The following is a 27,450-nucleotide window of genomic DNA, read 5'->3' as shown; positions in this document are numbered from 1 at the left end:
ATGGGTGGCATTCACAAGATTGTTTCTTCTCCGAGTTTCCCGGTTGTCGTCTGTATCTTCATGTGGGCCTTTAGCCATGTGGGAATCATCAAGGTAATTGCTATTTACTTGGATGATATCAACATCGAACTTGGATCTTCACCGACGGACATCGGAGTGGCACTTGGTCTCCTCAATGCATCCTGCTTCTTTTTGTGTAAGATTATGTTAAAATATCGTTGGTGTTAATACAGGACCACACAAATAAAGTTTTTGGCGTTAGTTGAACACCTATGGGTATAAGTACAACACCGTTAAATGTTACTTCGCACTGTCTTTGGTGTTCAATATCCAAGGTGTAATTTCAATGTTAGGTGTGGTCCTCTAGTGATACCGACTGGACAGTGTCAGTATCAACACTATGTTTTTTGTTTTTGTTTTGTTTTTACAGTGTAAACATTATCATGTACGGCATATACTTTGTAGTTATGCTAAGTAGAATTCTCTGACCAGGCTCTTGTATCAATTGGCCCGACCGGTGCTTTGGTCTGGCAGTCTGAGGTGGGACCCTTGCTGGAAAGAACACAGTGTGTCCCAGAGTGTGTTCACAGTGTGGAATATGTGCAAAATATGAGATTCACACTGCTAAAAGGTTCATATTGAAAAGCATGAAGATGATTTCACACTGTATCGCACCGTATTCTTTCGAATAGGTTGTGGCGGGAGGTGGGGGGGAGGCGCTTGGGGTGATACTTTTGAGATCTTTACTTGATTTGATTACCCTTGTACAACCAATATTGAAAAATTGTTGGTCGCCGCTGCTGGCTCAACTTTTCCATGCCTCTGACAACACCTACGGTATTTGCCGGAGTAGCCCATACGGTGGTTTTTTTTTGGCTCCGTCAGGGTTAAAAAAATCATGTGATTAGTGGTGTAAGCTAGTCTAATTTGACAAAACACTAAATTGTCTATCATATTCAAAACAAACAAACAAATAAACAAACAAGAAGTTGTACAATAAAAATTTCAAAGCCTGTTTATTAAGAATTGTCCATCGCAGCATACAATCTGCAAACGGGTGGGCCAAGTGGTCACATGCACAAAAAGTACTTGCTGTTGGCTTAGACTTGATTCTGTATGCATAGAAATTAGTAAGCGAGAACTTTTGCTAGTAAGATCAAGCAATCGATAATTGAATGCTACCATTTCCGTGACATTTAAGCTATTGCTAAAAAGCATATGCAAAAAGCGGGCGTTTTGCTTGTGCGTTTAAGCATTTGCTTGTTTTAACAGGACGTTGGCGTTTTAATCATGTTTATGCAACTGACAGATATCCGAAAGGTGTACCGTAGCCTACATGTATGTGTTTTATTCTTAATAAATACAAACCAAATGCCAAATGTATAAATTCATATAAGAGAAACAAGTTAGTTTGACACCAATTTGGAAAAGATGTTTAAGGAAAGAAGTGGTAATTTGAACTGTCACTCCTTAAGTTTGCGTTTGAGTCCTGCCTTTTATGTGAGTCGTGTTCTCGCCAGAGTGACGTCGCAGTTGTTCAAACCGCTAGCAATTGTTTTCTGAAGGCAAGAAAAGGGTTCAAGCACTCGCAAAGTGTTATGCATATGAAATAAAGCAATTGCTGTACCATGATCTTCTGTTTGGCCAGCGTTTGCTTGAGCTTGAAGCAATTGCTGGCCAGCAAATTGCTACTTTTCATGAATCTGACCCAATGTTACCATGAACCTGATTGGTTATAATGTGCGTCGGCCAATTTTTTGAAATAACTTTTTATACACCCTTATCCCAAACAATTTCAAATGCAGAAAACAGATAGCAAAAAAAAAAAAACCACATTTACTGGACCTAAATACAATTTCATGTAGTATGTACTGTCAGTTATACTTGAATAGAACAAACATGTATGTTCAGCATTATTTTTTGATAGTAAAAAAGAAATTCAAAGGTAAAGCATTTTCCCATATATATATATATATATACTGTATATGGTACCCAGAAATCAAGTTAATGCAAAAACACTTCATTTTAAGTTAGAATGAATTCGAAAGTGTTAGGCATAAAAAAACTCCTATGAAGTACAATCTGCATGTTTATCAGACGTGTATCAATCAGAGTCTATTATTTACGTATAAGACAGACATCTAAATTTCCTATCCGAAGGACGTTTTCTGGGCTCGAGCCTCGTGTATAAATGTGTCACTTTTCCAGTGTACATGTACCTTGGTATACAGGCGCACGTCACGAAGCCTAGTTATTTTATTTGTATTTTTTACAAACATATTTCTGATATTTATTATTATTGTTTATTGTTATAATTTTTACAAGGAGAGCTTCCAACCGAAACTCTATACAATAGCGACCCGAATATATGATACATATTCGGATCGCTAAACACGATATCACTGTTTATATGATAATAGAAAAAATATGCGTTTTAAAATTTGGGCGATTAAAGTATATTTTTCCAAAAGACGTCAGAGAACATCATAAAACAAATTTTAAGTGTAAATTTTTGTCTGAAAATTAATATCTGCGTTACTAATTGGCGGGACATTTTTCTGATGGAGTTGGGTCGCTTTTAAAATCATGTAGAAAGTAAGTAGACTTGTGTAGTACTAAATGTATAAAAATGATACAAAGAAATTAGTTTTGTATATCAGACAAAAAGTGCCCCTTATCTTTTTTTTTATATTAGGTTTTTTTCATAGCTGATGTCTTTTTGGATGAGCGAGCGAGAGTGGGTGTTAAATGTGAGAACATGTTAAAAGGAAACAGGAGTTTGCAAAATGACGTATTATTCGTGTTTTGCTGTTCCCTCTTCCTCCATCCATGACACCAAAAAGTCTTAAGTACACAAAGAACAGTATAAGAATGGGGGTGGACAGTGGCGTACCGTGGGTCACGGCATTGGGGGGGGCACCAGCAAAAAATTCGGGTGACTTAGGGAGCGCGCGAAGCGCGCTCAGTTGTCAGGTATTCTGACCTAATAGAAATATTTTAAGGCATGCAGTGCCATTAAACGGCTATGTATCTCACTGATTAAATAATGCGAGCGCGAAGCGCGATAATAAATAAAAATGAATAAATAAAAATGGTCATTATAAGCAAATTGTTTTGTAATCATGATACTTAACTGTCTCGCTAAACAAACAAGCGCGAGCTAAAATTTTTGTATATACTGACCCTAAACAAGGAAATATTAAGGATTATATTTCAGAATCCATTAAGAGTATAAATATCCACCATAGTCATCTAATGCTAGTGTCATCCTTTGCTGATTTTGTTAGAATTACATCTAAACACAGTCATGAAGCACCTTTTGTAGTCATGTAATCATGATTATCATACGCATCTTACTAATCAAATACTGCAAGCGCAAAAGCGCGAGCTAAAAATTTAGGAAATATAAACCTGAAGAGGGGCATTCTACGGGTTGTTTGTAGGAATTCTCTAAGACCCTACGTATTTGACTAACCAAATGATGCGAGCGCGAAGCGCGAGCTGAAATTTTTGTTTATATTGACCCTAAACATGGATATTTTAAGGACTATAGTTAGGAATTTATTAAGTCAGAGTATACATATCTCACAATAGTCATCTAATGCGAGTGCTAAGCGCTTGCTGATTTTGTTAGAATTACATCTAAACAGTGTTTAGATGTAATTTTTTTTGAAGTCATTGTAATCATGATTATCATACGCATCTCACTAATGAAATACTGCGAGCGCGAAGCGCGAGCTGAAAATGTAGGAAATTCAGACATGAAGAGGGGCATTCTAAGGGTTGTTTGTAGGAATTCACTAAGACCCCACGTATTTCACTAACCAAATGATGTGCGAGCTAAATTTTTTTTTATATTCAGATCAGAAAAATTGACATTTTGAGGACTGATTTTAGGAGTTCATGAAGAGCAAAAATCTCACCAATCCACTTATGCGAACGTTATCACGAACACGAAATGTTTTATTTTAAGGCCTTTAAATAGGGCAACAACTTTCAGTAGTCATGAAAAAGAAGAATATATCACTACTTAAAACAATAATAACTCTAATTGCGAGGAAATATATTATTTTATTGTATATTGATTTGAAAACGGGAGGCTTTAGTACAGCAGGTTTATATATCTCGTTAAACAATCAATGCGAGCACCAGGAACAATGAAGACACAATTAAGCAAATAATGTTTCATAAAGTTATGAAAAAATGCTTCTTATGTTATATAACATAATAAAAATAATATAAGACTATAATAAACAACAATATATTCTTTCCCCCACTACGTTTCTCTTCCCTTTTCCCTCTTTTTCTCCTTTTCCCCGTTTTTTTTTTTTGGCCAGCCATGCCCCCCCCGTAGTTACGCCACTGGGGCTGGATATGGTCCCTCCCTTTTATTTTTTTAATTGAATAGAATAACAAGGAATACAGAGGGCGTCCCCACTTAAGGTCAGGTTGGGAGTGTAAATGGAGTGAGAATTTTAGTCCTTGGGAAGGACTTTTATTTGATGCTTGCCAGATATTTAGGGGTAAAATGCTTTTGTAAATGGACGGATTTTTTTTTCTATTCCTTCCCATTGTTTTTTTTTCGGGGGGGGGGGATTCTCCAAAAATTAAAACTTTAAAGTAAAACTTTATTTGTGTTGTGAGCGAATTTGTAAAAAAAAAACCTCAGTCCTGAATCCGTCCCTGCATGCCCCACATCAACACGTACATCAGCGTAGGAATAATTTTTGAGGAACAGTTTTCCATATTAAACTCAATTTTGCCAAAAATTGGACTTTATATGCGGTTTTTATATTAATGTGCCTATACATATATACTGATAAATTTGTTTATATGATTGAGACCTAGATATCCTTTACTTTAAACACTGTAAAAACACTGTTTAAAATCTAAATCACGTTATTCAATGCCCGTCACTCTAAACAACGGCTTATTTCGAAAGGGTGGGTGCTGTCGCGTTAGGGTTCGTCAACGCGAACGCGAAGATTCGTCCAAAGCCCCCCGGTTTGGCCGAAAGGGTGCGTTGGGAGCGCCACGTCGCGTTCACTGGAACGCGCCCTTTAGTCCAAAGCCCCCCCCCCCCCCCCCCGGTTTGGACGAAAGGGTGTGTTTAATAATAATGAATAAATAAATACACATATTTATAAGAAAGCTGAACAAACAAACAAGACGAGTGATATGTGAAAATTGCATAGGAACATAAATCATCATATGGCACAAACATTCTTTTTAAGGTAAAAAAAAAACAATGACGGCATGCTGCATGAGTATTTTTCGGTGGAAATGTTTTATGGTGTAATATTGATACATGTAAAAATTATGACTGATTTCAAGGTTCTTTCAAATAAAAAAAAGTAACTTACCTTCAATTTTATACTTTGCAGGTGTGTATTTAGTACAAAGGAAAACATTCGTATACCTGGAGATATTTGGTGTCCCCCAGATTATAAAACTTACGGCAGATGTGTCTGGAAGGGCAAGGCCAAAATTGATGTCGGGTCAGCATTCACAACGTTTAACTCTTCAGACCCTACCTTACTATATTTTACACTTGAGACCCTGCCTCAGTATATTTTGTGAGATGTATCTGTTGTGTATGTGTGCGTGTTGTGTGTATGATAATAATAATAATAATATGTGCGTGTTGTTTGTATAATAATAATACTTATAATAATAAAAATAATAACAATAATAATAATTCTTATGATAATGATAATAATAATAATTTTCACCCCAAAGAGTGAATTATGGAAATGAATTTGGAGTGAAAAATTAGCGCCAAGTGGCTTATTGCAAGGGTGGGTATCAGATTTTATTATCATTATTATTATTATTATCATTATTATTATTATCATTATTATTATTATTATTATTATCATTATTATTCTTAGTTGAACTTTTCTTTCTTTTCCTCAAATTGTCAATGCTTTAAATGATTGAAAATCCACTATTTTACGTGCAAATTCGCAATGTTTGACAAAATACCTTATATTCAGCTTTCTTATAAATATTTGTATTTATTTATTCATTATTATTAAACACACCCTTTCGTCCAAACCGGGGGGGCTTTGGACGAAAGGGCGCGTTCCAGCGAACGCGACGCGACGTGGCGCTCCCAACGCACCCTTTCGGCCAAACCGGGGGAGGGGGGGCTTTGGACAAATCTTCGCGTTCGCGTTGACGCACCCTAACGCGACAGCACCCACCCTTTCGACATAAGCCCTAAACAACTATGGTTTAAACTTTTGAAGAAGTTGTTAATAAAGTTTAAACAATTACAATAAAAGTTTCAACAACTTGTTGTCAGAGCGACAAGCTTAAATGTGCTTTTTTTGTAGTGTGTACACAAAATAGACGCTTCTGTGCATCTACAATAAAACAAATTATTTCTGGTATTATGAATATGAATTTAATATTGATGTGCATAATAGCGTTCAATAGAATCCTCCCACAGACATCGTTCTTGCCCTTCGTGTCTGTTCAGTTTAGTGTTCGTCTGTTATTATGTATTATATTAACTTCATAGTGAATGAACTTGGTAAAAACAAACAAAAATGTGTCGTATATCATACACACAGATATGTACATACAAGGGAACGACTGATCATTTACAAGTGTTGCGGGCCAGGCCGGAAAGCTGAGGACAAGACCACAAGCCTGACTGTCCGAGGCCAAGGGGGCCAAGCATAAGGAATAGACCAAAATCAACTAACTACGAATGATTGTCCGTTAAAAGAATGCTACCGTTACCTTCTTGTTTTTTCAAAATATGTTTTTTACCTCGCGATAGGCAATGACTGCATAATTATCCTCGAGGCCGACCTCAAGGACCAACGCACAGAAGACGATTTTCTTTTAAAAATAAGCAAACACAGATATATTGACTTAGCCTTACCGTCATCTTAACAAGGAAAAGGCACCATCGGCCTCGTCCGATGACCTACCGCAAGGCCATGCAGGGACGAGGACATAATACGTGTCAGGCGCGGATCCAGGAGGGGGCCGAGCCGGCCCCGGCCCCCCCTATTTTTTGACAACCTGCAGAAAAAGTGTACTCTTTACCTTGATAGAAACTACAAAAAACAGAAAGAAAAGTAAGAAAGAGGTATTTTACCCATGATGTGTAATTTACAGCCTCGTAACGACCGGCCCGACCCCGAAAGGATACAAAAAAAGGTGAGGGGAAGAATTGGAAAATAGACTTTATATAAAATTTTTCGCTCGCGCTTCGCGCTCGCATTGCCTGTGTAATGAATCCCATTCAAGAGGGTTAAATGACACTAATATATAACCAATATATATATACAATATATCCAGTTCTGATATCAATTTGCACACAATTTTTTAGCTCGCACATCAAGCTTTCATTATTTTGTTTGATTTACACAAATTGTTAATGTGTATCAAAATGTTCAGCTCGCGCTGCGCGCTCGCATTGTTTGATTTGTGAGAAACCTATGCTCTTTGGAAATTCTTACCAAAATTTGTCAAAATGCTCCTTTATCATGTCAGTATATAAAAAAATTAAGCTCATGCTTCGCGCTCGCATTTAATTGTTTGAGACACACAGCTTGTTTATTTAAATAAAAACGCGCTTAGACTGTTCATTTTTTTCAGGTCGGAATATCAGAAATTTTGAACTCGCGCTTCGCACTCTCAATATTTAATTGGTGATACTTGTATCCTCTTCATTAATCACTAAAAACAGTCCTAATTGAGTCACTTTTCACGTTACTATATGACAAAATTTCGGCTCGCGCTTCGCGCTCGCATTATTTAGTCGGATACTTATCTTTGTTCATGATTATAAAAACTGCTCTGAATCTTCAGTTCTAAGGACATAAAATATCAAAGATTTTTAGCTCGCGCTTCGCGCTCGCATTATATATTAAGACCACATGAGATACCTTATATTGTTTATAGCAATAAAAATACTTAAAACTTCAGTCTTTAGTTAGGACTACCCCCTGAACCCCCCCCCCAAAAAAAAAGCCAGATTGTAGCGGCCAATCGAGAAAAATGTTGATCAAAATATTTTTCGGCCCCCCTATTGGCAAAAGCTGGATCCGCCCCTGCGTGTAGTAATGGAGTCTGGCTGTAAGGCCAAGTTCGGGCTCAAGGTTCAAAACACTACAAATGATTTGCCATGAAAAAAAAATCGATCTGTATCTGGATAGTAACGTCTTACTTCTCCCATGGATCTATAGGTCCATGCTTCTGCCTCGCCCCGGCATTGGCCGATGACTGGGTGACAGATGTTTAGGACAAAACCTAGACCGTATACACTGTTAAAAAACATACAGAACATTTACCCCCCCCCCCCCAAAAAAAAAAAAATAAACCGTTGTACACAGGATTTTTTACCCATCACACTCAAAGTTGCGTTAAAAACGCAACTCAAGGAATCAAGCGCTACTTGATTTTCAAACATTGAAACACACGTGAGTTTCTTTGGTTGAAAATTCATTAGAAAGGTGGTGACTCTCTTCTACACGGGACCTCCATTTAATGTTCTCTCCGAGGGACGGAGAGTTTTCCAGTGTAACATAGCTTTCAGTTATGAAACATGGAAGAGGCGTTAATTTACACACAACGCACTGGCTGGCTTCAGTCGTCTGCTTGAGGTAGACGTGAACACACGATCTTTGGTTCGACAGGCAGACTCTTTACCGACTGAGTCAACTTCGCTCTCTCTCTCTCTCTCGTATTTCATAGGCCTATAATAGGGCATTCTAAATATATTTTTTGTCATTATAAAATATTAATGATGAGAGCGCGAAGCTCGAGCTGAAAATATTTGATATTCCGATCTGAAAAGAGGGCACTATTTCAAGCAGTGTGAAAATTCTGAAGGGAGGGGTCCTACAAAACGCCATTCATTTTCACTGCATTTCTCTAATTCACCATACCTACCAGATTTCCGGGGGTGCTGCATATGGAAAATAACACGCGCAACAGGATCTAGGATCTCGTCATGTAAACATTTTGTTGGAGAGATGATCAGATGACAAGATCTAGGATCTCGTCATGTATACATTTTGTTGGAGAGAGGTGATCAGATGACGAGATCCAAGATCTTGCCATCTGATCATCTCTCCCACCGGATGTAGACATGACGATATCGAGATCTTGTAATCTCATCTTTCTTTTCCTCTTTGAGATGAAGATATGACGAGATCATTATCTGAACATCTGGGTGGCACTTTTAAACTTCCATGAACCCTGTGTTCGCGTGCAAAGAATACAAAGAAAGTACCCACTTGATACTATATAGTAGGAGCAAATATCATGGTGTGCAATATGGTTTAATGATATGCTGAAATGAGTCAGTGACCATGATGGAAATAAACAAACAAGTTGCCAGATAAATATGCTAGTCTATCGTTAATCGACGCTCCATGTCTCTTTAATGGTTCGACACTGAACGAACGGAACATTAGAGTTCAAGGTAAAAAACATATATTGAAATATATTTTCTTTTATCGTAAACGCAAGTCAAGGGGGATTCTTTTCCGTAATACATTCTCTCTGCATCAATAAGTGCAGTGGGATCAAGCCTTCAGGCTATTGCACACCGTGAACTTTCCTTCTTCTAGTATCATAGGTATTTTCTTTGTATGCTTTGCACGCGAACGCATGGTTTATAGATGAAAACGGATGGAACCACCCCGAAATTTTGCTTGTCCGCTGTATCCGTTAGGAATACCTGTTGTGTCCGTCGGCCAGTGGGAACCAGGCCTAAAATGTTAAGCCCACCCCAGAAAATTGTTGATTTGAGTCGATAGAGAAAAATCAAACAAACATATGCTGCAAATTTCATCGAAATCGGATGTAAAATAAGAAAGCTATGACATTTTTAAGTTTCGCCTATATTTCACAAAACAGTTAAATGCACAACTCAGCAATATGCAAATGAGAGAGTCGATGATGTCCATCACTCACTATTTCTTTTTTTTATTGTTTGAATTATACAATATTCCAATTTTTACAGATCTGACAAGAAGGGACCAACTTAACTTAATCATAAACAATTAAAATAATGGTAATTCTACATGTTCAGGGAGAAATAAAACTTTGTTTCACTTGACAAGGAGGAGAAAATAAAAATATTTCATATTTCATATGATAAAATACAAAAGAAATAGTGAGTGGTGACGTCATCAGTCTGCCAATTTGAATACCGACCAGGATGTGCATATAACTGTTTAGTGAAATTAATCGAAAATTTGAAATGTCATAACTTTCTTATTTTGCATCCAATTTTGATGAAATTGTCAGTGTTTGCTTTTTGGATTTTTCTCCTTTTTTTCCAAATCTACTTTTTGTTGGGAGTGGACTCGTCCTTTAAGTGCTGGGGGACCAAGCCTTAAAATATACACATACTAGTAGTAAACAATGAAAACATGACCTGGATCTCAGAAGAGCATTCTTTTCCTTCTCTTTATTTCCAATTTTAAACAAGCTAAACAACTTTTACCGGTATACCGGTTGCTATAGAACCAGCTTGAATGCAAATTACGACCACCACTATATAGCCAGGGAACATGGGGACGGCGGAGCGAAGTTGAAAGTTAGGCGGGGAGGAGACGCACAGGAAAAAGGGCTTCTTTTCATTTGAAATGGCATCTTAAAACAGAAAAAAAGCCTTATCTATCCCACTATCATGACTTATAATTTTTTTTTTAGCAAACGAAAGGGAAAGGGGCATTAATGAAAAGTAGATCTTTTAAGGACATTTAATTAGAGGTTAAAAGAAATGAATTTCATTATCAAAAGAAGTAGAAGTAGCGACAGGGTCAAAATGTATTTTGAAAGGGAGAGAGTAATAAAAGAGGCAGCTAATCTGAACCGATTTAAATTACTCATCAAAAATTCTTCTGAATTCTTATTGATTCAATCAAATATTTTGTGAACTTCATACTTATCCACGGTAGTGCTGATTATTTTAAAGTCAATATTTAATTTTGTATGTAGTGTCTATAAGTATGTTACAATGTTTATATCTATATAAATTTATAAAATTTGGCTAATTATCTTTATTCTAATTATATGTCATATTACCCATGTGTAAAATTTTGATAGGGGGTCTACATTTTACAAGCTTTGCTTTTTTAGTAGGCCCCTCCGCTTTTTTTCATTCCTTTGGTACGTTTCAATCATGCATATGTTATGCAGTTGGTGCATCTTTTCATTGCAAACATGATTTATTGCGAAATGTACTTTGATGAATTGTGAAATATGAATATATCAATAAATAAAAAGAAAAAAAGGATGCACTTGCAGAAGGAATCATAACGCTAATACAGAAACCGGACGCTCATCTGGCACGGAAAGAGTGATTTTTAAGGACAACTTATCTGATATGAAGAACATGCACCTTATTTAAAGGTCTAGTCCACCTTAGAAAAATGTTGATTTGAATCAATAGAAAAAAAATCAGTCAAGCACAATGCTGAAAATTTCATCAAAATCGGATGTAAAATAAGAAAGTTATGACATTTCAAAGTTTCGTTTATTTTTAACAAAATAGTTACATGAACGAGCCAGTTCCATCCAAATGAGAGAGTCGATGATGTCACTCACTCACTATTTCTTTTGTTTTTTATTGTTTGAATGATACAATATTTCAGTTTTTACGAATTTGACTATTAGGACCTCCTTGCCTGAAGCGCAAAATGTTAAAATAATGGAATTCTACGTGTTCAGGGAGGAATGAAACTTCATTTCACATGACAATGACAAGAAAATCAAAATATTTCATATTTCATATAGTAAAATACAAAAGAAATATGAGTGATGTCATCAGTTCCCTCATTTGCATACTAACCGAGATGTGCATATAGCTCTTTTGTGAAATGAAGTGAAACTTCAAAATGTCATAACTTTCTTATTTTACATCCGATTGTGATGAAATTTTCAGTGTTATGCTTGTTGGATTTTTCTCTTTTTATTCAAATCAAATTTTTGATGGGGTGGACTTGTCCTTTAATATGGGTCCTTCTCAAGTGATAAGGCGCTGTCACACCTTGGCGTTTTAGACAGCGTATGCCCGACGTATAAGAAATTTGGCGAATACGCTGGCGTACGTCGAATACGTTACGGGTAAGTTTTGCATACGTTAAGAGTACGCTAAAACACGCTGGTATACGCCGTCATACGGCGAGGTCGTCGAAAAATTTTGTGCTTGCACATAACTTTTCGACGTATGCCAGCGTATGGCTCATACGTCCCGCATACGCGGGCCATAAGTTGTAGGCAAGTTACGCGATCGTTGATACACGTTGACACACGTTACTCGTAAGTTACTCATAAGTCGATGTACGTCGAGATAATGTCCAGCGTACCCTAAAACTTCTAACCTATGAGTAACGTGCTTTGAACGTATGTGTAACTTAACTCCAACGTATATTGACGTATGAAGACGTGCTCCGGACTACCACAAAAATTACTGAACGTGTTTATAACTTACAGCTACCGTATAATGGCGTATTGACAACGTTTATAGGAATTGGTATATAAAGGTGGGGTTCACAGGAGGAACTTATGTCTTCTTAATGTCCCAGATCATGGCGTTTTCTTGAAGGAATTCGCACATGAGCTGCTCCTCTTGGACACCAAGGCAAAACTCTGTCTTCTTATAGGCTACGACACATGTTCGTCAGCGATACGCTGCCGCGCGCTATGCGTAAGTTAGGCTATCGTAGGGCATAAGTTGTGTACGCCAGCAATACGCTAAGCATTCGTTGGAATATGTTACTTATAAGTTAACAAAGCGTTCGATATAAGTTACTAATACGTTATGTATACGTCCAACTCGTTATGAATACGCTAAGTATACGCCCAGAGTTGAAAAAAAACATAAAAGTTCAGCGTATGCCGACGCTTTAGACAAATTTTGAAAAATTGGGCATACGCTGTCTAAAACGCCAAGGTGTGACATCACCAATAGGGACACAAAACACGTGCGTAAGGAACAATTTTCTTGGGTAAAAGGGGGCACTAATACGAGAAATTGCACTTGCTAAGACAAATGGGTCCTTCTCAGATGAAAGGGGCACAGAACACGTTTGAGTGGGGTATTGCGGGGGGGGGGGGACTTGGTACTTCTGCGAGAAAGGGCACTTGGTAACACATAAAACGGGTCCTCCTCAGGTGCAAGGGGCACAGTATACGTTTATGAGGGGGCATATTTTGCATAAAAAAGGTACTTTTCAGTGCTTCAAGAAGTGGGGGGGGGGGAGGGGGCACTGTGCCTCCGGCCCCCTGGATTGGCGCCCCTCGCTAAAACATTCGAATATTTACATTTTCACCTTCATTCAGATTTCTGCAAAGCCTGCCCTGAATTGTTTGGATTTGTATTAAGCCATTATTCTATACACTCTGGTAATTGTTACGGGGAGGCTTGGCAGCTACGTTTTATTCATGAGAGCTCACCCATTTATTTCATGCTTCTTTTGCGTATACACAATTGTATACCTTGCAAAATATGTTTATCTGTTGAATCTTTATAACCAGGGTTTTTTTTACCCAATTCTTCTCTTCATGTTCCTTCCTCACCTAAACTCTGGAGCAGGGTTTTTCTAACCTGAAATGTATTATGTTTTACTTCAAAAAAGGTATTTCATTTTGAAAAAAAATGGATTTTTTTTCCTACGAGAATTTTTTTTTTTTTTTTTTGGGGGGGGGAGGTCCTGCTTTCAAAGCAATCATTTACAACACGTTACCAAGAATGAACCTGTACGCGTTTCTAGGAATCTCCTAATTAGGCTTCTATGCATTGTTTTATTTTTCGAAAACAAGATTTTAAAAATTTAGGATTTATATTCATTTCAACCAGGTCAGTTTATGTATCAATATAATAGCAATAATTTACCTATTACTTTTCATGACATGTTTCATAAAAATGAGAGCATTCATAAATACCGAACTAGGCAATCGGATGAATTCCATTTACCGCTTTTCAGGACGTTCTAAGCCAAAAATACTTTCATTAATGAAGGCCCAAAATTGTGTAACTCCCTTCATAACGACTTGAAAAATTCGCCCTCTCTGTACACTTTCAAAAGAAAGTTAAAACCTTTCTTAATGAAATCCTATAATCACGTCTAAAAAATACATCATCACAGAATTTTATCTTTATTAACAGTTCCTTTTCACTCATGCGCTACTTTGCTTCTTGTCTACACTCCTCTCTCTGTAGGCCTAGTTCATATGCAGTTCTCACATTCATTCCTCACCCCCACCCCCTTTCCTCTCTCCCTCTCTCTCTCATTCATCCGATTTCTTTCTATAGTTTCTCATTCCTGAGTTTTTTGCGTAATTTTCGTATATTTTGGTTATTTGATATTTTCTCTGAATATCTCCTGTTGGCAATCATGGTTTCTACATTTGTATATTACTATGTATAAAATTTATTTCTTGTTTGTCATATTTTGAGGAGCTCACAATATACAAGCTTGGCTTTTTAGTGGGATCCTCAATTTTCACAAATTATAAATTACAAATCCTTGACACATAATTATTTTGTATGTAACTTTATTTTAATATGTCTTTCTCAAGTTGATTTTATGACATTGGTATATTTTTTATGATGTTGGCTTGTTATGATTGTATTTATTTGATATATATTTTGTTGAAAATGAAATAAATGAAATGAAATGAAATTGTTTACTCTAATTTGAAAATGACGGAAGCGATCAACAAGCGTTGTAGACAAGAGACATAATTATTGGGAAAATGTGAATTATTGAGGCATTTTGGGGAAAAAAGTGGCGAACATGTTTTCATCACACAATGCAAATGTGCTAAATCTGATGAGACCTGTTCCCAAGCCGATTTCCGATGTTTTGACCATCTAATTTGCATAAACAAATGGCTGCCAAATTGACCATTAAGAATCGTATTTCTGCAATATCCTTTTATCATATTCGCTTTTTATACAGACATGGAAAATGCAAAATCTTGCAAACGTAACATGAACCATTGAAAAAAATGGCTATTCTATTTAGGGTTGATTAATTGTGCAAATTTAAGCAAATTTTCCAATATTATTATATTAATTATTTGGTAACCTAAGCTCAAAACTTCATTATTTTTGGTACAAATAGCATTTGCATCATTATATTGTGTGGCCTTTATGATATAATACCACAGTCAGTGTGTTATGTATTTTATAGTTCTTTGAATTTTTTACGTATTCCTTTGTATTTTCTACAATTTGTTTTTTTTTACATATTTTGTTGTGAAATCTTTCAACAACTGCCTATCAATGGCAGGTAAATATTAAGCTTCAATGATTAAATAAGTTGATCGTTTTTAACACAAGTTTTATTTTGATTCAGAAATAAACACACAGACATACACGCTCACCCACATCCACATTTGTAAACAAAGAAATATGCTTGCAAGGTGCATTAGGCATGCCCAATAAAAAAAGCACACTGACGCTGGTAATATAATCAGGACAATAATCATATTCAATGAACACACAACAGGGAGAATAAATATGAATTGACAAACGTATAATCATGCTGAAATTAGATTTCTTGAATTAGAAATATTCAATGATGTCATATATCTTGTCCATGATTAGATAATAGATAGACCCAGTTTAGAAATAATCAATAAACGTGTGACTTTTGCAATGCCAACCGAATAAAGTATCAAACTTTTGTTAACATCCTTGCAGCAAATTTATATATTTTTTAAGTTTGCTTAAGTTTCCATCAGACCTGCAATCATTGCAACTAACTATGCTAAAAAATGTAATCAAAGAAAGGGGTCTGTATCACCGGATCACTCACTAATTGCATTTCCACGAGTCGACTATCAAAGTGATATCAAAATTATTTATTTTAGTTTGCTTTAATCATTACGTTTTAGGACTAACGAACCTCATTTCGTTTTCGGACTAACGAACCTTCGGAATAACGAAGCTTCGGAATTACGAATGTATGTGGGTCAAAACATGAGATATCAGCTTGAGGGCAGGTGTATTCGGATTTAGCATTGTATAAAATAGTTATGCTCCCGGCAACCTTTACCCCCAAATGCCTCTATAAGTTCAAACAGGCCTCTTTTTCCAAAATAGCTCTACAGTCTATTGTACATTTCAATAGTGAAGGAATTTGTTACACACAAACGAAGATCATCGTGACGGTATGTAGTTTTTTTTGTAATTAGAGTCAAAGTACTTTAGATATTTGGTTCACTTTCGAGTCACCTTTCATAAAAACACTGAAGCCAAAATATGATAACGAACAGTTTTCTCCATGCGCGGTTTAGATAGAGCGGGGGGGGGGGGGTGGGGATTGGCTGGGATTCGAGTCTCCCTCGATACTTCAAATCGTTTAGAGTAATTTTACTATATTCTCTACAATAATTGCACTGTGTAGCCCAATATGTCATGTCAGTGTATGGCCTACAGGGCAGTGATTCCAAGGTCATGTTGTATTGTAACCTGTATGTTGGATATTTAATTCAGGAGTTTAAATATATGTTGTCGATGTACCTTATTTTATTTGGAGGTTCATTGCAAATATCTCAAAATTCTAGGTCTAACTTCGAAGTGTTTTCCCCGGTAACCACATTGCATCCCATTGAAGCGGCGTGGTGTAGCGGTTCTGACTCTCGCCTCGTAATCAGAGGGTCGTGTGTTCGAATCCCACCATGGCCTAGCGCCCAAATCCACACTTTGCCACTCTCACCCAGGTGCTAAATTGGGTACCGGTAGGAAACAACCGTCAATGTGGTTGGTTTAGCAAGTTTGCGCCTAACAGGCTTCTTGGAATGCTATGAATCCACTGATCGGGTAATGATAATTGTGAAGCGCTTTGAACAGTCGTAGATTGATAAAGCGCTATATAAATGCCAATTATTATTATTCAATTACACTTTATATATAACGTTGAAACGTCTTCAAAAATCACTTTTGAAAGTAGAAAATTTTCTCTCTTTCACTTGGCTCACCACGGTATAATACAAATAATAATTGTAACGATAATGATAACAGTAACAATAGTAAATTAATAAGTAAAGACTTTTCATGAAATCCATATCCAAGCGCTTAACAGTGTAGATAACTTGGAATGTACAAACTTTGTACATTCCAAATTATCTTCACTGAATTTTTAAAAAGAAATTATGTATAAAAAATATCAAAATATTAGATAAGTTTATTTTTGATATGAACATTTCCGGGATAGAACGAATGGACGGAGGAAGAGAAATCCACAGACATGGGGCAGAGCTTGAACAGGACCTATCACCAAAAATTTATGCTTTTTTGACAATTAACAAATATTGATTTGCAGAACGAAGTAACTTACTGCGATCAAACCATTATGGATGCGAGCGCGAAGCGCGAGCTGAATCTTTTTATTTCGATTTAATCCTAAAACAGGATATTGAAAAGCAATGTATCCATGAACAGGATCGGTATATATAATTGACGCAAGCGCGAAGAGCGAGCTCAAAATATAAGATTTTCAGACATGAAAACTGGTCATAAGCACGTTTTGTAATCAAGAACAGGAGGGCTAAAGCGCGAGCTAAATGTGTTTTATATTCCGACCTGAAAACTGGACACTGGTAATCATGCATATGATTATTATTCTTCTTTTGTTTTTACTTGGCTGCTCCAGGGTGTTAATACCCCTACTCCCTGTATATCTGCCACTGTGATATGAACCCCCCACATAATTCATTGTAATGATAAGTTAGCACAGCATATGAATAGTCACGCAATCATCATCTTACTCCAGGCATATTCCACACTGTTAGAAAATTTATCCTTAAACTAAAAGAAGTTCCTGCAGCAGAGTCTCGAGAACACCTGTAATCTTACCAGATTGCGTAATCTTACAGGAAATTGGTATTTGGTGTGTGTAATCTTACAAATTTCCTTAAATAAAACACTCTTTTCCCCTTTTTCTAACAGACCTGTTCTGTTAAATTGCAGAAAAATTCCTGTTTCATGAATTTAAAGAATGATTCTGGTATTGCTTTCTGCAAAATCTTCTTTTATTTTTCTGTAAAAGCAGGGTTTTTTTAACAGTGCATATCATATCGAGTGGAGGATTTATTGGAATATACTGGTATGAATTTCTTATTACATGTAATTATGCAGCATTTGCAGCGTTTTACAGGGAAATTCATATCAACTTTATGGGTATGTAACACACTAATCGACATTTCATTGCCCATGGATGGTCTGGCGGACTCAAGACAGATCTAAGTTCACATGTTAATTGATTGACACAGACAGTGTTCATAACATCAAGGCCTCAAACTCAATCATGAAAACTCGAGGAACATCCATGGGCATCCATGGTCTACTGACGACGTGTCCATGTGGAAGCAATCAAACATAATTTTATAGGAGCAGCAATGATGACGATTGTGATTCGCATTGTGGTCTGAAATACGTGATAACCAGTATGCGTAAAAATGACAAACAAGATTCGAGATTTTGGCTGTCATTGAATGTAGGTTTTTTTTTCTTAAATCACGGTTCGATGAAGGTTCAGCAAACGGAAAATTCAACGTGACGAATGGATTGCAATCAATGATTTTAATAGCGCGTGGAACAAAAGTCACGTGAACTTCAAGGTCCATGCTTCTCCCAAAGAGTCGCGATTGATCCAATCAAACTCGAATAGAACAATGGAAATCCATCATTGTCACATTTTTTCCTGCAGAAAATGTGTACAATGTCGATTTGGAAGCAACGAGGAGCACACTGAGGATTGACAGGACGAAGTGAATGTTTGGGTATAGATCCATTATCTAAGAAACATATCAGTAATTTGACACTAATTGACAAGTAAGTTGAAATGGAAGACTCATGTAAACTTCGTATCCAGATCTGTCTTGGTATCTTATTTAAGCCTAAATACCATCTTCCATCTTTGATTTGCTTTCATCATATAATGTTGAACACACAACAGCATGATTAATTTTCATTAGCACAATTCAAATTTGTAAAATGAAGAGCATTACTGGGACAAGGGTAATTAGAATTATCGTTCATATTACTAATTGCGCACATTTCTTAAACCAAATCATTATATTCATCTGTTCCTTGCTTTTGTATAAAAAAATACTTTGAACAATAAATATAAAGGCTTGTTTAACAGTCTGTAGAATGTTTCACTGAACAGGTAAAATCAATACCTACATGTATAATTAAAATCAACTTCATCAGAATTTCATGTATATACAACTACATGTATACATCTAACTTCAGTTGTGAACAACTTCGGTGTACTTTACAGACTTACATTTCTTACAAAGAAAAGGTGTGGAGCAAACTCTATCTGGAAGTTAATTACACAGCAGTTGATAATTTTGTAGCCAGTAACCATGGTAACAGTAACAGCATTTCTTAAAGGACAAGTCCACCCCAACAAAAACTTGATTTGAATAAAAAGAACATAAAATCAACAAGCATGACACTGAAAATTTCATCAAAATCGGATGTAAAATAAGAAAGTTATGGCATTTGAAAATTTTGCTTCATTTCACAAAACAGTTATATGCACATCTCGGTCGGTATGCAAATGCGGAACTGATGAAATCACTCACTCACTATTTCTTTTGTATTTTATCATATGAAATATGAAATGAAGTTTCATTCCTACCTGAACACGTGGAATTCCATTATTTTAACATTTTGTGCTTCAGGCAAGAAGGTCCTAATCGTCAAATTCGTAAAAATTGAAATATTGTATAATTCAAACAATAAAAAACAAAAGAAATAGTGAGTGACATCATCGACTCTCTCATTTGGATGAAACTGGCTCGTTCATATAACTATTTTGTTGAAAATAAGCGAAACTTTGAAATGTCATAACTTGCTTATTTTACATCCGATTTTGATGAAATTTGTCTGATTTTTCTCTATTGATTCAAATCAACATTTTTCTGAGGTGGACTTGACCTTTAATGCTCATATACGTCTGTTTCAGTAGCGTACCTAGGATTTTCTACAGGGGGGGGGGGCAAAATCGTCCGCAAAAAAAGTAAAATGGTCTTTAACCACAAATAAAGGATTTCGTGCCAGACAAGCAAAAAAATTGATAAGCCAAAAAGAAAAGAAAACAAATGTTCTCAACAGGATATAAGGGACATTTCACGGCAGAAAAAAAATTGACAAGCAAAAAAAAAAAAAAAAACTTAACTTCTCGTCAGGGGGAGCAGGGATGGGTCTCTTGCATGTGTTGTGACTCGTCAGGGGGGGGCAGTCTGCCCCCTGCCCCCCCCCCCGGTAGGTACGCTAGTGTCTGTTTGCTTACAAAGGAAACCGACCAACAACCGACTTTTTTCCTGACATCCCCACCCCCCTAATAAAAAAAGAAAAGAATGATCGTCCGCATAATAACATTTTTCCCCCTTCCGTCCTTTTAGGGACTCTGTATGGTTACAGAATGTTATCCTCGATGACGTGTTTATCCAGTTACCTATCACTGAATCGCGTTCATTGGTAATCCAAAATGATACTGGCATTAGAAACAAAGAATGTACAGTATAACTGAAATATTTTGTTTTATCTATCCATCTCTATGTAGGTCCGATAACTGCTGCCCTCTTTCGACACAATTCTATTCGGCGTATGCTTCTCATATCTGGTGCATGCTTCCCCGCCATAGGAGTGGCATTGACGTCCATTGCAACAAGCAGCACTCAGGTTGCCATCTACATGTCAATAACGGGTAATTACTGCAAAACAAAAACATGCTCATAGGGAATTCAACATGGTGCATGTTTCATGCTTGCTTTAGCGACAACACGAGTAAGAATATACTTGAAGGACACTTTACTCGGTGAAGCGTCTACCAATTTTCCTCTTTCACCATATTTAAAGGACAAGTTTCCCCCAACATAAAGTTGATTTGAATAAAAAGAGAAAAAAATCTAACAAGCATAACACTGAAAATTTCGTCAAAATCGGATGTAAGATAAGTTATGACCTTTTTAAAAGTTTCGCTTAATTTCACAAAACAGTCATATATGCTCATTTTGGTCGGTATGCAATTGAAGAGAGTAATGATGTAATCCACTCACTATTTATTTTGCATTTTGTTATATGAAGTATGAAATATTTTAATTTTCTCTTTATTGTCAAGTGAAACAACAACTAATTCCTCCCTGAAAATGTGAAATCACCATTATTTACACATCTTATGAATCATTAAAGTTGCAGGGTCCTCAATGTCAATTCTGTAGAAAAGAAAATATTGTATAATTCAAACAATAAAAAACAAAAGAAATAGTGAGTGATGGACATCATTGACTATCATCTGCATGTTGCTGAGTTTTGCATATAACTGTTTTTTATGAAAAATAAGCGAAACTTTAAAATGTCATAAGTTTTTTTTATTTCACATCCGATTTTGATGAAATTTTCAGCGTTATGCTTGTTTGATTTTTCTCTATTGACTCAAATCAACATTTTGCTGGGGTGGACTTGACCTTTAATCGTACGACGCTAAAGTTGAGGGATTTCTTGAATAGACAATTCCATGTTAAAGAACTTTTTCAAAGTAGCATGAAGATCTTGACGTATTGGGCAGTGGGTGGCAATGAAGCCTCCTCTGTTACATGGGACCTAAAATGAATAATCTCAAAACGGGGTGTTTTCTATGAGACATTTCGATTGTTAACAAACAACGCATGCTTCACTCATCCATCCTTGCATGCAGTGGCGTATATGAGCCATAAAAAAATAAGGAGGGGGGGCAGATATGGCGAGTGAAGCACAAGTTCTACAGAAATGCGAGCGAAGCGAGCTAGCAAATATCTAAAAAAATTATGTACCAACTTTTGTTCATTTATTTATTTATCTATTTGTTTTATTTGGATTCTTATTTCTTTCTTTCATTCTTTATTTATTTATTTATTATTATTTTTTGTGGGGGGTAGATTTTGACATTTTACCCTTTCCCTTTCTGTGTCTTTCGTTTTGTCTTTGTTTTTTCTTTGGTCTTTAAACTTTTGAGGGATTGGGCATGGCCGCAAGCCCCCCGCCCCCTCCATCTGTACGCCATTGATCCTTGGCTTGCTTGGTGGTCTCGAACCCGCGATATTTGGTTCAAAAGGCAGACGCCACCGACATACCAAAGTTGCGGTCACTCCAACAAATTGGACACTCCACGGGTTGATGGCGCCTTCGTATCTGACGTCTGGAGAGATCCCGGAAAGACCCCCTTGCATGTCTTGCGAGAGTTTAGATGCTTTTATAGAACCTTTAAAGTGCCACCGACTTGTAGAAATCGTGAGAGATATAAATATACGCCAAGCTAATATAAGAATATCATTTTAAGTCGACTATTGTCGACTTGGCGAGACAACGTATCAATGGCACTTTAAAGCTTCCGTATATGAAATTTGTGTGTGTGTGTGTTTTTTTTAACAGTCATGTTGCAGGTATATCATGGTAGTAATATATCAAAGCTATGTTCATTAATATAATACTGACACTTTCTATGTAAATCAGGTTTAGGAATTGGAACCTTGATGGTCGTTACTAACGTGACATTGCATTGGGTGGCCAAGGAAAACTACAATCTATATCTAAGCATCGGGCTGATCGGCTATGGCCCTGGAATGGTTTTATTACCACTGTTAGCAGAGTACCTGCGGGGACCCTACGGTTGGAGGGGTGGACTACTCATTACAAGCGCTCTCTTGGCAAACTTCATACCATGCGCAGTCGGGATGACGTTAGAGACACATGAGCACTACGCAAAGTGGAATGACCCTAAGAGTGACTACCGGTCATTATCAAGTGACAGTGATGGAAGTGATAGCGAAGAGGGGCATAAACATCGCGAAATAGGTGAGACGGATACCCTACTTAGCTTCTGATACAATTTCACAAAGTCCACCCTGACAAAAAGGGGTTTTTTGGAAATAACAGAGATTTCCTTGTGAATTCATGCTTTTTATTGCCATGGTAACAATCCAAGTGAGTGTTGCCAATGACCATGACAATCCAATGTATCATGCTTACTTCATTCCAAGGTACCTGTATCATAATACCATGCTGTTCCCATAAAGTTTGTCATAGCAGTTGGCACACAGAAGCAATATTAGAAGGTAAAGCGAAGATGTCTATTTTTTTTGGGGGGGGGGGTCTTAGGGATAGGTTTACAAAATATATCCAGATTACTCTATAATTGTATTCCCCAACAGGTGCTACTGGACAATACTTTAGGTTCTGCAGAGTCACGCTGCTGCGTCATATTATTGTCATCAAATTTGGTACCCACAGGAAAAATGTGGGCAGGGTCATTGTTGCCATGATAATTGTATTTGTCAAATATTCTGCGTGAGCTCTATATATCGCAATGATGGATGATGCGGTGGGTTCGGGGGATAAATGTGCTCGGCTGCGCGACCCGCCGAGCACCTGTAGTAATTTGACGTCACGTGTGAGTAGCTTTCCCACATATCATGTGGTAAAAAGTCAGTGAAATGTCATTTAATCAGAAAATTGAAAATGTCTTTTAATGTACCTTTAGTATATCAATAGAAAAATCATTTCACACCTGTTGCTACGAAGAATACAACAATAGGTCATCACGAACCATTAAAAAAATGAAATTTATGCATTATATATTACATGAAAAAATGGGGCAGCTGCTCGTGTATGACGTCACGAATCCAAAACTTCAAATTCTAATAATTTCCTTAATCTTTAATGGACTTTCCTCAAACCTTCACCAACATTTTTAAAATTATTTTTCTGCTAATTATACAACAAACTTTTCTTCAGAGTGAACTTCGGCTATAAAGCGGAATATTCCTGGGTGACAAGTTCTCCTTTTAACTGCAATGTTGTCCGCTGGTTAAGTCATCGTACCATAATGCTTGTATTCTCAGAAGTAAAATTAATGTCAGTGGATACTGTAGGTCTACTGTTTGTTTACTTTCCTGTCATGCCTGTTTTTCTGCTCTTTTTTTAAGGTGAACGTAATTTGACGAAATCTCTTTCACTTTTTACAATATATCTTTCTCCCCCTCTCTCCAGAAGGCAAATCTTACCTTTTGCGACTTTATCAAACGATGATTAACAGCTACCGTCAATCGGATTTCTTCAACGACAAGATCTTTAATGCAGTTCTTGGCCTAGATTTCGCGTTCTACATGGTTTACTGCTGTTGGCATTCCTTTCTTATACCGCATGCCCTACAGGAAGGAATCTCTACCAAGAACACCATCATTCTCACTTTGGTTGCGGCAATAGGGAATTCCGTCAGTAGGGGTGGAGTAGGTGTCCTAACCAACAACTGGTTTAATCCTACAATGGTCTTTCTCCTTGCTACAATACTTAATATCGTTTCTCTCCTCATCGATGCGTATGTCACGAACTACTACGTCATGATACTAACCTCATGCCTCTCGGCTATGTCAGTCGGAGGTAGGGCGACAGTAAGCAACGTTATTTTGAGGGATAGAGCATCTCCCGACAAGTACGATGTTGCATATGCAACAGACAAGATTGTCGCTGGAATTGGGACGTTTCTCGGAGGCTACCTTAGTGGTAAGGAGTATTAACATGAACATGGCCGTGTGCAGCAGCGGGAGGGGAGGAGGGACAACTGCCTCCTCAAACAAAAATTATTAAAAACTGACATTCTTTAATGAAAATGTTCACAAATTTCACCAAAAGTATGCACGAAATCCTTAATTTCACTTTGCCTGAAAGCGTCAAAATTACAAGCAAGGGCGCTTTGCGTCCTCGCTTACGAGTTTTTTTCGAAATTTTTTTTACATGTCCTGCCCCCAGCAAAAGAAAATCTGCATACGGCCATGAGTATGAATAAGTATAATAAACACACACACACTTCAGCAAGCACGTATATATTGATATCCTGATGAAGCCCTATGGTTGAAAATTTGATTTAATTCTTCTCTCTACGGTTGTTTTATTTACCTCTCATTATATATATATATATATATATATATATATATATATATATATATATATGTGTGTGTGTGTGTGTGTGTGTGTGTGTGCGTGCGTGTGTGTGTGTGTGAAGTTATGCACGTACTACAGCTTTGAACGCCGGTGCCTTAACCACTAGACCACAGAGACGGGTTAGTGGCTAGGGCGACCCTATTGACCGTCAGACAATTTTTGACACCGTATACCAATTATAATTTCCTATTTCGGGTGAAGTTGGGTTTTGAACAATGACAAGCCGCCATGCCTCAGCTTGATCAAAGCTGTTGCTTTGATACAGTACACGTATGGGAGAAAGTATACAAATGTGTCAAGTTATACATATACAACAGCGTTGGCATCTCTTTTTTATTTAAATATTATGTGAAAGAAATGGATGAAGAGAAGAAAGGTAGGCGTAGCTTAAATCAAGGTTCCCCAGAGCTATCTACCCTTTTGGACAAATTGGTGATGCAGAAAAAATGTCTCTGCCGGGAATCGAACCCGGGCCCCCAGCTTTGAACGCCGGTGCCTTAACCACTAGACCACAGAGACGGGTTAGTGGCTAGGGCGACCCGATTGACCGTCAGATAGACAGATTTTCGACACCATACCAATTATAATTCTATTTCGGGTGAAGTTGGGTTTTGAACAATGACAAGCCGCCATGCCTCAGCTGGATCAAAGCTGTTACACGTATGGGAGAAAGTATGCAAATGTGTGAAATTATACATGTACTACAGCTTTGGCAACTCTTTTGCATTTAAATATTGTGTGAAAGAAATGGATGAAGAGAACAAAGGTAGGCGTAGCTTAAATCAAGGTTCCCCAGAGCTATCTACCATTTTGGAAAAATTGGTGATGCCGAAAAATGTCTCTGCCGGGAATCGATCCCGGGGGCCCCCAGCTGTTCTCTTCATCCATTTTTTTCACACAATATTTGAATAAAAAAAAGAGTTGCCAAAGCCAAATCTGACGGTCAATCGGATCGGAGTCGCCCTAGCCATTAACCCATCTCTGTGGTCTAGTGGTTAAGGCACCGGCGTTCAAAGATGGGGGCCCGGTTTCGATTCCCGGCAAAGACATTTTTTCGGCATCACCAATTTTTCCAAAAGGCTAGATAGCGCTGGGGAACATTGATTTAAGCTACGCCTACCTTTGTTCTCTTCATCCATTTCTTTCACACACTATATATATATATATATATATATATGTATTATATAAACCCCCTCCCCCCCCCGAAAAAAACAAAAAACCGGGGGATCCAGGGTGCACATTCGGCCCGTGCCCCCCCTTTTTTGTCCGGCACTCCGTGTATACACCCACACCAATACACAGCCATATGCATTTGCACTTTCTAACACATATACCTTCCCGGAAAGCACGTAGCCCAATATACATATAAATCAAGATGTTCCGATTCAGATACATTTCTCTCTCCAGCTTTTTATTTATGTTTCCCTTTCCTCTAGGTATGATTGCCGATCACTTCTCTTCCTACAGTGCACCATTCAAAATGTTACCATTAATTGAAACCGTCGTGCTTGTCTTCATAGTAGTCATCAGATGTAATCCCAAGGCGGAATCCAAATAACTACAACAGATTGTTATCCCGATAATCATCGATATCTTCATTTTTTTGCCACCCTCAATCGATCGTTATCTTCCTCATAGCGACTATCAGATGCAATACAGAAGCGAAATGCATGTCATCATTGCAATTATTATTGCAACGAACTTAATCAGGAGTGTATGCACGATTTTGCACCCTGGGATGCCCAACCTAATTTTGTGTAGGCTACTTGAAAAATGGCGTCTCCTCCCCTCCAGGCGAACATAGGTGCTTTAAATGCTTGTAAATTATCTTATTTCACAATCACATGAACAAAAGTAGGTTTACGGTCTCTACTGGTATATCTCTAGATATCTCTTGAGATGACCCGTGTTGCATGCATCCTTGAAGGCGTAAAAGTGGCTTAAAGGGATGGTCCAGGCTAAAAATATTCATATCTAAATAAATAGAGTAAAATTCACAGAGCAAAATGCTTAAAATTTCTTAAAAATCGAACATCAAATAGCTAAATTAATAAATTTTAAATATACCAATATATTTTGAAAACAGTTATGTGCACACCGTCATGAATATTCATTAGGTGGGCTGATGATGTCATATCCCCACTTCCCTTTTTCTTATGTTATCACATGAAATCATAATTGATTATTTATGATGGAATAAGTTGCGGCAATAAATAGCTAATGCACTTAATCAGTTGTCAATTCGATCGTTGTAGTTCGTGTTAGAAAATTTTTGAATAGACCTTATTTCATATAATAAAATACAAAATAACAAGTAGGAATATGACACCATCAACCCACCTAATGAATATTCATGAAGACATGCCTCGAACTGTTTCACTGGAAAATTGTCAAACTTTAAAATTCAATAACTTCGATACTTGTTATCCAATTTTGATCAAATTTTCAGCATTTTTCGACTCTAGTTA

The 27,450-nt window shown here is 37.1% G+C and overlaps 1 protein-coding gene across 1 annotated transcript; it reads left to right on the top strand.

Annotated features, from left to right (window-relative positions):
- Window positions 1-26,866, top strand: LOC121425281 (monocarboxylate transporter 6-like). Its single transcript, XM_041621307.1, has 5 exons — window positions 1-196; window positions 20,568-20,711; window positions 22,496-22,837; window positions 24,032-24,544; window positions 26,419-26,866. Exons 1-5 carry the CDS (start codon window positions 1-3, stop codon window positions 26,538-26,540), a joined length of 1,317 nt encoding a protein of 438 aa, XP_041477241.1. The 3' UTR covers window positions 26,541-26,866.
- The last annotated feature ends 584 nt before the right edge of the window (window positions 26,867-27,450 follow it).

This window comes from Lytechinus variegatus, chromosome 12 (genome assembly GCF_018143015.1).
Source record: "Lytechinus variegatus isolate NC3 chromosome 12, Lvar_3.0, whole genome shotgun sequence".
Classification (NCBI taxonomy): domain Eukaryota; kingdom Metazoa; phylum Echinodermata; class Echinoidea; order Temnopleuroida; family Toxopneustidae; genus Lytechinus; species Lytechinus variegatus.
This window is presented reverse-complemented; position numbering and strand designations above follow the sequence as displayed.

Excerpts from the sequence above, each read along its gene's own strand:
- LOC121425281 (XM_041621307.1), top strand. The coding sequence starts at position 1 with ATGGGTGGCATTCACAAGATTGTTTCTTCTCCGAGTTTCCCGGTTGTC. Across the intron at positions 197-20,567 it reads TGCATCCTGCTTCTTTTTGT|GTCCGATAACTGCTGCCCTC; the intron begins GTAAGATTATGT and ends ATCTCTATGTAG. Across the intron at positions 22,838-24,031 it reads GCATAAACATCGCGAAATAG|AAGGCAAATCTTACCTTTTG; the intron begins GTGAGACGGATA and ends CCCTCTCTCCAG.